The 10,738-nt window shown below is 36.0% G+C and overlaps 1 protein-coding gene across 1 annotated transcript in view; it reads left to right on the top strand.

Annotated features, from left to right (window-relative positions):
* Nucleotides 1-87: 87 nt before the first annotated feature.
* Nucleotides 88-10,738, top strand: part of MSH4 (mutS homolog 4) — a 73,686-nt gene continuing 63,035 nt past the window's right edge. The window contains exons 1-2 of the mRNA XM_045835436.1: nucleotides 88-1,999; nucleotides 6,813-6,995. Coding sequence (XP_045691392.1) covers nucleotides 1,483-1,999; nucleotides 6,813-6,995 — 700 coding nt within the window. The 5' untranslated portion in view covers nucleotides 88-1,482. The remainder of the gene's footprint in view (nucleotides 2,000-6,812; nucleotides 6,996-10,738) is intronic.

Raw genomic sequence — 10,738 nt, 5'->3', positions numbered from 1 at the left:
GTTCATCCTAGAATATGATTGCAACTTGGACTACACTTTTTTAGTGTAGTCCAATTTTTGATTTTTTTATGGCAGAGTGCCAGCTATTATTAAGGGATTGTTGGTTTTTTTGCCCTCCTGTGATAGATGCCATAATAATTTTAAAGATTTCATTTATTTTCAGATAGGGGGAAGGAGAGGGAGAGAAACATGGATGTATGAGAAACATTGATCTGTAGTCTCTCGCGTGCCCCCAAAGGGGGATCTGGCTTGCAACCCAGGCATGTGTGCTGGCCAGGAATGGAACCAATGACCTTTTTGCTTTGTGGGACTGCCTAAGCCACACCCCTCTGGGTGTGAGGGCACCTTTTGTGGTGGTTTTCAGAAAGACTAAAATGAGCTCAGGTGTTCTCAGAGTATTGCATTTTTAGTGAAAAATATTTTTCTTGAGGTGGAATTTGAAATTTCTTAAATGTTTGCAATACTTTGTATTGGTCATTTGAAGTGATTTTGCACATGGGTATTCATGGAACACACATTGGTCAGTGTCAATTTTAACATTTTGAGTGTAGGTTCTTAGATCAATCAAATTGTTGGAATTGTCCAGGAGTATTTTGACAAGTAGCTAATTTGAAGAATTTCGGCTAAATTTCAGGCTTTCTGAAAACTTGGAGGTCATTAGGTGGAACGCTGAAATGGCATAGGAAATATTTGAAGAAGTTTGGAGGGCTGCTGTCATTGCTGCCTGTGGTTGAACTATTCTGTGAATACCCGATTTATGATAATTGCATGCATTCAATAATATTTTAAAAGGATGCCTTCTAAGGGTATCCAGAGTATTTTTTCAATCCTATCATCTTTATGAAGTTTGTACTATTTTCATACTCAAGAAAACAACATACATAGTTTCCCAAAGATTATTTGTTGAAAAGCTAGAGTTTGCCCTGGCTGGCGTAGCTCAGTGGATTGAGCGCGGGCTGGGAACCAAAGTGTCAGGTTCGATTCCCAGCCAGGGTACATGCTTGGATTGCAGGCCATAACCCCCAGCAACTGCACATTGATGTTTCTCACGTGCTCCCTCCCTCCCTCCCTCCCTTCTCTAAAAGTGAATAAAAAAAAAAAAAAACTTGAAAGAAAAGCTAGAGTTTGAAGTTGTGTAGTCTGCTCCTAACTGAATTATGGGTGTGAAACTTCAATAGCAGAAATTGGGAGATTGGGATCTGTTCTTAAAACTGTCCCAAGAGAGATCCATTGTTTGCTTCTTTCCTATTATACTGTACAGAACCATGTGTTTACTGGTTGAAGGGCTATCTTGCAGTGATAATAACCTTGTTCCGGATGCTTATGCTTAAGAGGTTAACTGCTCTTCCCTGTATTTAGCCACAAGACTGATGTTAAATGGATTGTACCATGAAGTGTAAGCATGAAAAAGGAGCTAGTGTATTTGGGAGTAGTGGGAAATGTTAAGCCTTGGGATAAGGGAAATAGAATGATACATGAATAATGGGGCTACCAAATTGTAGGATGGTAGGCTACCTACATGTAGGCTATCAGTTAAACTGCATGTTGAGTTCTGTACCTCAGATAAAGGTCATAACCAAATCCTGCGGTGGTGTACACCAGTTGCGAATAGGTGAAAGGTGGAGTGGAAAGCTGGAGTCCTGTGCGCATGCGCTCTGTGGCTCAGTGCGTCTGCGCGTCGTCCTCCCGCCTTTTCCCCCCAGTGTTGCTTTCTCACAGCTAAGGGCTGGATCAGAAGTCTCTTCCTGGTACCTGAGGTTTGTGAGGATGCTGAGGCCTGAGATCTCTTCAGCCTCACCTTCTGTCCCTGCTGCTTCCCTGGCATCCCTAGAGGTTCGGTCACAAGGGTCCCGCTACAATTTCGGGATCCGGGAGACACCCCAGAGCCACCTGTCAGCCAAGGCCTCGGCCTCCACACCAACTGGCACGTCTGGGGTCGCAGGCGACCGGAGCAGCAGCAGCAGCCTCCCTCTTGCGCCACGTACCCTGCCAGCTCAAGGCAAGGAGTGGGGGGTGGATTCCCCCTGGGGACAGACCTGAAGTTCCTGGAGGTTCGGGAGCAGGCGTTGGTGGTTTGCGCAGAGAGATTTCAGTTGTGGTTTGGTTTGAGGATGACAACCGACTGCTCTGGGAGTTGGATGGTCTGAGTGATTAAAAGGCTGAACTCTCCAAATTGATGTTGTTACAAGGGTGTGATGGTGGATGGTTAAGTTCTGATGAAGGCCAAAGTATCTGGTATAATATCGCTCCTTCCTCTAGCTCAGCCTTCCCCACCAAAAATACAGTTGATCATTGATAGTGTGTGAGGCGGTGTTAGGGTCACCAACACTACCCAATGGAAAATCTTCAAATAACTTGACACCCCCAAAACTTTACCAATAGCCTACTGTGGACTGAAAGCCTTACCCCTGATAATAGTCAATTAACGTGTATTTTGTATGTTTATGTGTTATATACTGTATTCTTACTATAAAGTAATTTAGAGAAAAGAAAATGTTATTAAGAAAAATCTGTGACTAAATAACTTGTATATTCACATACTGGTATGTTATGCAATAAATAAAAAAGTAAAGCTAAAAAATTATAAGGAAAATATATTGATAGTATTTATTGAAAAAAATATGCATGTAAGGACCTGCATAGTTCAAACATCTGTTCAAGGGTCAATTGTATATAACAAAATGAAAGAATTTGTGTACAATTTGGTGATAGGAGTGGTGAACCTATTGGTTCCTGAACATAAGTCTCCAGGCCTTCTAGGATATGATGAAAATAGATTAAACTTCATGTTAATGGTATGTTTAGTATTTTAAAATGTGTGTCCCTCAAGGTGAGTTCAACTCATTTATTTTATATTTGGTCACCCATGGCAAAATCATCACTGTTTTCACATTCTATTGCAACTTAATGGGAAGTTAACAAATGTCAAATCCAGTGGTCACTTTTCAGTTCATCCTGTGTGACCTTTCCACTGTATTTAATATTCATCAGTCTTCTCAAGAATTCTCTTAATTTGGTTTCCTTGACTCTGCTCTCCCAATTTTCTCCTAACTTCCGGAGAACTCTGCTCAGCTTTGTTAGTTTCCTAATTATTGGTTTGTCCTTAGAGTTTTTTTTTTCCTTCTAGACCACTTCAACCTGGATGTGATTATCACCACAGCGCTCATTTCATCTATACTACAAATTCCAATGTCAGACTGTCTTCTGGAGTTTCTAGTGAGGGACCTAGAGACACCTCAGACTCACTATATGATTAATTGAATTCCTCTTCTACTTAACTCAATCATTGGGTTGCCAAAATCTTAAACTTAAAAGACTTTAACAATTCAAGAGTTCCCTCACACACAACATCCAAATATAGTCCTCTCTGTATTGTTCAAATAATTCTGTCCATTTCTATCTCTGCCCCATTATAGGCCCTCACATTTTATGTCTGAATTATTACATCAAACTTCTAAGTATTCCTTTTTCAAGTTTAGTGTCACCAGAGTCATATGAAAAATGAAAATTTTATCATATCCCTTGCCGTTTAAATCATTGGCTATTTTCAGGTAAAAGGTCAAACTCTTTTAGCAGGATAACTGAGGCCATTCGAGGTCTATTTCTGGACTTTACAGCCTTATCTCCCATAAGTTCTTAATGTTTATTTTCTAAGCTACCTGGGCTACTTGGAGTTTTTACAAGGCAATATGTGTTTGCTTTGTTAGTATAGTCCTCCTCTTCATGAAATGATTTGTCACACATTAATTCTCAACAGTAATAACCTCCACCAAATAATGAGTACCTACTCTCAGCTCCTTACTAGGCATGTGGTATTTCTGATTCTCACAATAATTCTGCACAGTGTTTTTTTCTTTTTTGTCCTCATTTATAGAAGGACTCAAGGCCCTCATAAGTGAAATAGTTATGCTAGGAGCTGTGAATAATAATATTCTGTGTTCCCTGAGACCTTATAGTTCAGTAGTGAAGACAGACTTAAACATCAATAAATAAAGTTTTTAAAGAACTATATTTGAGGTATTCACAGATATTTGGGGTCTTTCTAAGAAAGGTAGGGGAACCAAAGAAAAATTTTACAGAGGGAGTACAACTTGACCTGGTATTAAAGTATAACTAGGACAAAGACTATTAGCTAAAGAGAAAAGAAGAGAAACTAAACATTCTTAAGGGAAAAAAAACCTTGTGCAAAGGCACAGAAGTGTGATATAGCATGCATACAAATAATTTTGTTTGGCTAGAGCACTAGAGTAATCTGATAGAAACTTGAAGTACTTGTAGCAGTTTGGTCAGGGAGGCAAAAAGGTTTTGTCTGCCATCCCAACAACAGGTCTCTGGCTTTGGTTAATAGGTTAATTGTAGCACTGTATCCTGGGGGGTGGCTGGGAAAGGTATTTTGTTGGAGAACCAACTTTTAGAAGGAAAATGGTGAATTCTGTGGGGACATGATGACTATGAAGAACCTCTGGGGTATCTAAATATTCATATTAAGGCAACTGAACATACGGATCTGGGGCTAAGAAGAACAACTTGGAAGAGATACAGATTTGTAAATTCCTAGTATATTTGAGGCTAGAGGGAAGAAGATAAAGAAGGTACAGCAAAATAGAGGTCAAGGAAAGGAATGAGTGAGTTTCAAGAATGAGCTTAGAGTGTAAAAGTAAACAGAACAAGACACAGCCTTTTCTTCAGATTCTGGTAACTACTCCTTTCCTTAGCTCCTTTAAGCCTATAGATGGTAATGGAACATACTTTGTTCCGGAGCTATGCTCTTCTTTATGATGATATCCTTATACCCTCTCCACACCTTTGTAAATATCCCCTTTATCAAGCTCCTAAAGTTATTCTAGTTTGAATATGTCATCCAACTTTTTCTGGGACCCATACAAAAGAGTTAGATTTTATCATATGGTGAGTATGGAGAGACCCTGAGGACTTGTAAGAATGAGAGACATGTTAAATCTCCTTTTCAAAAAGCTGTGTGAAGACTATATTAGAGAGGCAAAATACTGAAGGCAAGGAGAACAATTAGGAGATTTGCAAAGGTCCTGAAGAAGATAAGGGCTTGAAATGGGCTAGGAAGAGTGGAGGTGGAAAGGAATTTTAGATATTTAAAAGAAAAGAGTTATAAGACTTGGTCATGGATTGGTTGTTAGAATTGACAAATGGGGAATTAAGAATGACTACTAGGTTTATGGCCTGAGTAACGGTACAAGATGGCATAATTGGCCACAACTGGTAATAAAAAAATAATAAATTTTGAGGAAAAGATACTGAGTTCATTTATGGGCATTTAAAAATTTGAGGAAGATATCTAAAGGTTTACATCCAAAAGATCAGTATATATAGGGATCTAGAGCTACAATGTCTAGTAGAAATTTCTGTGATGATAGAAATATTCCATATCTATGCTGATATGGTAGCCACTAGCTATAGTTTGAGAGCATTTGAAATGTGGCTAGTGTTATTAAGGAACTGAATTTTTAACTTTATTTATTTATGATTTAATGTAAATAGCTACATGTTTTAAATAGCTACTATATTGAATAATGCAGGTGTAGATGTAAGAATGACTTGTGTATTTTTAAAAAGATTTTATTTATTTTCAGAGAGAGGGGAAAAAAGGGGGAGAGAGAGGGAGAGAAACATCTTTGTGAGAGAGAAACATCAGTTGGCTGCCTCTCATGTGTCCCCAACCAGGACCTAGCCTACAACCCAAGCATTTGCCCTGACTGGGAATCAAACCAGCAACATTTTGGTTCACAGGCCAGCACTCAATCCACTGAACCACACCAGCCAGGGTGGTTTTTGCATTTGCATTTTGCATTTTAGGACTGAAAAAGTAAAAGAAGAATAATATTTTGTGATGTGTGAAAATTACATGAAATTCAGATTTCAGTGTCTACACATAAAGTTCAATTGAAATACAGCTGTGCTCATTCAGTTACATATTGTTTATGACTGCTTTCCTACTATAGTGTCAGAGTTGAGTAATTATGACAGATCCAATGGCCCACAAAGCCTAAAATATTTACCATCTGGCCCTTTATTAAAGTTTGCCAGCCTGCGATATATAGTGTCAAAGAGTTAGGGCTGTGTTTGAAGGCTTGAGAGTTGTCAGGAAATAGATATTAACAGAAACCAGGATAACAGATAAGATGCCTAGAGAAAATGTGTAATGTTAATATGAGAGGTGGTGAAAAGGTATGGAACCCTGGGAAACCAATAGTTAAGAGGCAGACAGTGGAAAAAGGACTTGGCAAAGGAAACTAAAAAGTAATTTAAGGAGAATCAGTGTAGAGAGTTGTCATGGAAATAAAAGGGAATGTGAGAAAAGAGCCCCATTATTTTTTTAAAAGACACTATGCTGGCTGTTTTTGTACATTCTTTTAACTTTTATGGCAACACTGTGAAATATATAATATCTCATACCAACAGTATAAGTAAATAAGCAACTGAACTCAAGTGAATCTAGTACTTTCTTTGTACATTTACATGGGAGGAGAGGATTTTAATGCAGAAGTCAACAGAGGAAAGGCAACCTCATAAGTAAACGTATCTGGTGTATTTGAAGATTACAAGGTAATTTACAACTTTAGCAAGAGTAGTGTTAGTGAACCTGTTATGTTAGTGAACATAAGCAAACACTTTTTCTTATGTTTTAGTATAAGATTATCAATAATGTCATTTGTCATAATTTGTTATATTTTAAAAAATCATTGATGAAATTTTATAGAAAGTGAACATGGTATAAATTATAGGGATTAACACATAGTTACATAGTTCTAAATTGATTTTTAATTTTTTGAATTTAGGTTCATACTTTAGAAACAAAAGATCTTATGCAGAAAACACATTTGCATCAAATTTTACTTTTGGTACAAGCTCTTCTTCTGCACAAGACAATAATTATCTTCGAACACTAAAAACTCCATTGTCTGCTGGAAATCCCCAGAGGTCAAGTTATAAAAGTTGGACACCGCAAATGGGATATTCAGGTAAAATGAGTGGAATATTGGCCTAGATGACTTTTTGAAACTTTAAAAGGTTTTAAAATTATAAATTAGGATGGCTAAATTCATTTGAAGTGTTTTAAAACTGATATGAATGATTGAAAGATAAATACATTAGTTTATCCAATCTGTAATTTGAGACAAGGTTAATAAGCCTACGTAGTTTCGATAGTTTGTTAATAAATGCAGGTCTACATTATTTTAACCTTTCTGCCAAAAAAAGCACAAGAAAGGAAGAGCTGTCCCTTTTATACATAATGTTTGTTTAAATCAAGAAGCTGATTCTGGTTTTAAAAAATACTTAAATTTTAGTTTTTATCTAAATCTACTAGATTTTCTTGAGGGGAAAATGAGTGAAATAGGTCTTAATGTATAAGCATTCCCTAAGGTTCATGTAGTAGAATTTCTTGGTTACTGAGTATGTGCATGTTTTCATGTGAATTTACAAGAGTATGACAAATTGTTTTTCTGAGTGTTTGTACCAGCTACAGTCTTACTAGCAATTAATGAGAGTTCTTGTTGTTCTACATCCTTCTCAACATTTGGTATTGTCAGATTTCTTAAAATGTTTACCATTCTAACAGTTGTAAAATACTACCTTGTAGTCTGAATTTGCATTGTTCTAGCTGTAAATGAGGTTGATTATCTTTTTGTATACTTTTGGTCATAGCTCTCATTTTCTGTGAAATGATTGTTTATGTTCTTTACCCATTTTTCTTTAGGGTTATTTTCTGGATATGGAGAACTTATTTATATATTCTGAATACTAAATTTTTTGATGATTACATGTTTATAGCTTCCATAGGTTTGTAGCTTGTCTTCCTCCTTTCTTTGTGATGTCCTTTGATGAACAGAAAATCTTAATTTTTTAGTAAATGTTCTGTATCTGCTTGAAAAGAATGTGTTTTTTTTTATAATTATATATATATATTTCTACTAGGTAATTTAAAAAATTGTGTTGGTTAAGTCTGTATCACTACTGACTTTTTTATAAAGATATGTTAACATCTCCCATTATGATTGTGAACTTATCTATTTCTCTTGTAGTTCTTGTAATTTTTTGAGTATTTTGAAGCTATTTTAGTAGGAATATGAAAATTTAGTAGTGTTATGTCTTTTTAAAAAATGGCTTTCTTTATCTCCAGATATGCTTTTTGCCTCAAAGTTTATAGCAACTCTTGTTTGTTAGTGCTTATGTAGTATATATTTTTCTTTCTTTCTTTTTTTTACTTCCACACTTTTATGTAGGCAAATGGACTCAAATAAACATTTGCCACTTTTGCTACGCTAACCTTTTTGGATTCTTATATTTTGTGGTATACACCCAAAAATTCCTCATTATCTTTCTGCTCTTTAATATTTTTAAAAGGTAAACTGAAAGTATCAGTGTGACTTCATGGTGTATTTTTTAACAACTCTATTAAGATATAATTGGCATACAATAAACTGCACATTTAAAGGGTATAATTCACCTGGGCTGGTGTGGCTCAGTGGATTAAGTGCCAGCTTGTGAACCAAAGGGTCCCCAGTTTGATTCCCAGACAGTGCACATGCCTGGGCTGAGGGCCAAGTCCCCAGTAGGGGGTGCGTGAGAAGCAACCACACATTGATGTTTCTCTCTCTTTCTCCCTCCCTTCTCCTCTCTCTAAAAATAAATAAATAAAATCTTTAAAAAAAAGTAAAACAAAACAAAAAAATTGAAATGTATAATTTGACATATCCTGACATATAAACACAGGCATTCCTGAAACTCTTCAGTGCTTTTAAGAAGTTTTTTTGTATTTTTGTATGGATATTTGTTATGTTTATGTTTTGTATAGTTTTTATATATATTTGTATATTTATATTTTGTCTAGGAATTTGTTGTTTTCACTAAGACAATTGTTTTAAATAATTTTGTCTACCATTACTAGAAGCAGAAATCAGAATTTTTCATTTTAGAAGAGTCAAATTTATCAATCTTTTCTTCTATGATTTCTGCTTTGTGTATATTGATTAGGAACTTTATCCCTGTCCCAGGACAGAAAAATATTTGCCTATATTTTCTTCTAAGAGTTTTGAAGTTTTACATTTTATATTTAAGTTTTTAATGTACCTAGAATTGATTTTTTATTTATAATATGAGGTAAGAAGTCAGTTTCATTTTTCTCATAGAGATAATTTCTTGAGAATATTCTCTTGACTATTCTCTTCTCATAGTCTATTTCTTGACTATCCTTTCTCCACTGAGTTGGAATGCCACCTTTATGGTGTATCATAGGCCCAAATATTTATGCTTCTGTTTCTACCTCTCTGTTAACCTCCATGAGTCATTATGTCTATCTCTGCCTATATCACACTGTCTTTAGTTTTATATTACATCTTGATATCTACAAGGGCAGCCTTCCCACTTTTATTCTCCACTGACCATATTTTCTTCTTCAGAAGAGTCTTGACTCTTCTTGTCCCTTTGCTATTCCATATAGTTTTTAGGTCAATTTATCAAGTATCACAAAAAACACATTGAATTATTAATTGAAATTGTATTTGTACTAACCAATAGATCCTTTTAGAGAGAACTAAAATATTGAGTATTTCATCCATGAGTATGGATACCTCTCCACTTAGGCTGTGTATAATGTTTTTCCACAAAGTTTTATAATTTTCTACATACAGATTTTATATATGTTTGTTAGATTTATTTCTATGTTCCTGAAAATTTTTTAGAATTGTATTTTATTGATTATGCTATTATAGTTGTCCTGATTTTCCCCCTCCCCCGCCCTCCACCCAGCACCTACTATCCCTCAGGCAATACATACACCATTGTTCATGTCCATGATCATGAATATGATTTCTTTGGCTACTCCTATACTGTACTTTACATCCCCATGGCTATTCTGTTACTACCTTTTTGTACTTCTTAATCCCCTCACCTTTTTACCCATTTCCCCACAACCCCCTCCCATCCGGCAACCTTCAAAATACTCTCTGTATCCATGATTCTTTCTCTGTTCTTATTTACTTAGCTTTTAGATTCACTTGTTGAGAGATATGTGTTTATTGCCATTTTATTGTTCATAGTTTTGATCTTCTTTTTCTTAAATAAGTCCCTTTAGCATTTCATATAATAATGGTTGGTGATAATGAACTCCTTTAGCTTTTTCTTGTCCGGAAAGTTTTTTATCTGCCCTTTGATTCTAAATGATAGCTTTGGTGGGTAGAGCAATCTTGGCTATAGGTCCCTGCTTTTCATGACTTTGAATATTTCTTGCCAATTCCTTCTAGCCTGCAAAGTTTCTTTTAAGAAATCAGCTGACAGTCTCATAGGAACTCCCCTGTAGGTAATTAGCTGCTTTTCTCTTACTGCTTTTAAGATTCTCTCTTTACTTTAACCTTTGGCATTTTAATTATGGTGTGTCTTGGAGTGGTCCTATTTGTATCCATCTTGTTTGGGACTCTCTGTCAGTCACTGACTCTCTTACAGTCAGTGACTGTATTAGTTTCCTAGGGTTGCTATAACAAAATACTACCGACTTGGTGGTTTAAATAAAAATTTACTTTCTCACTGTTCTAGAGGCTAGAAGTTCAAGGTCAAGATATCAGAAGATTGCCTTTATTCTGAGGCCTTGCTCTTTGGCTTGCAGATAGCTATCTTCTGGTCTCTTTACATGGCACCCCCATTCTGGCGTGTGTCCTAATCTTCTAATTTTATAAGGACACCAGTCATATTGGATTAAGGCTCATCC

Source organism: Phyllostomus hastatus, unplaced genomic scaffold, assembly GCF_019186645.2.
Source record: "Phyllostomus hastatus isolate PE091 unplaced genomic scaffold, TTU_PhHast_1.1 phas_contig_209, whole genome shotgun sequence".
Classification (NCBI taxonomy): Eukaryota; Metazoa; Chordata; class Mammalia; order Chiroptera; family Phyllostomidae; genus Phyllostomus; species Phyllostomus hastatus.
The sequence above is the reverse complement of the archived record's forward strand: the minus strand, read 5'-3'. Positions and strand labels throughout refer to the sequence as shown.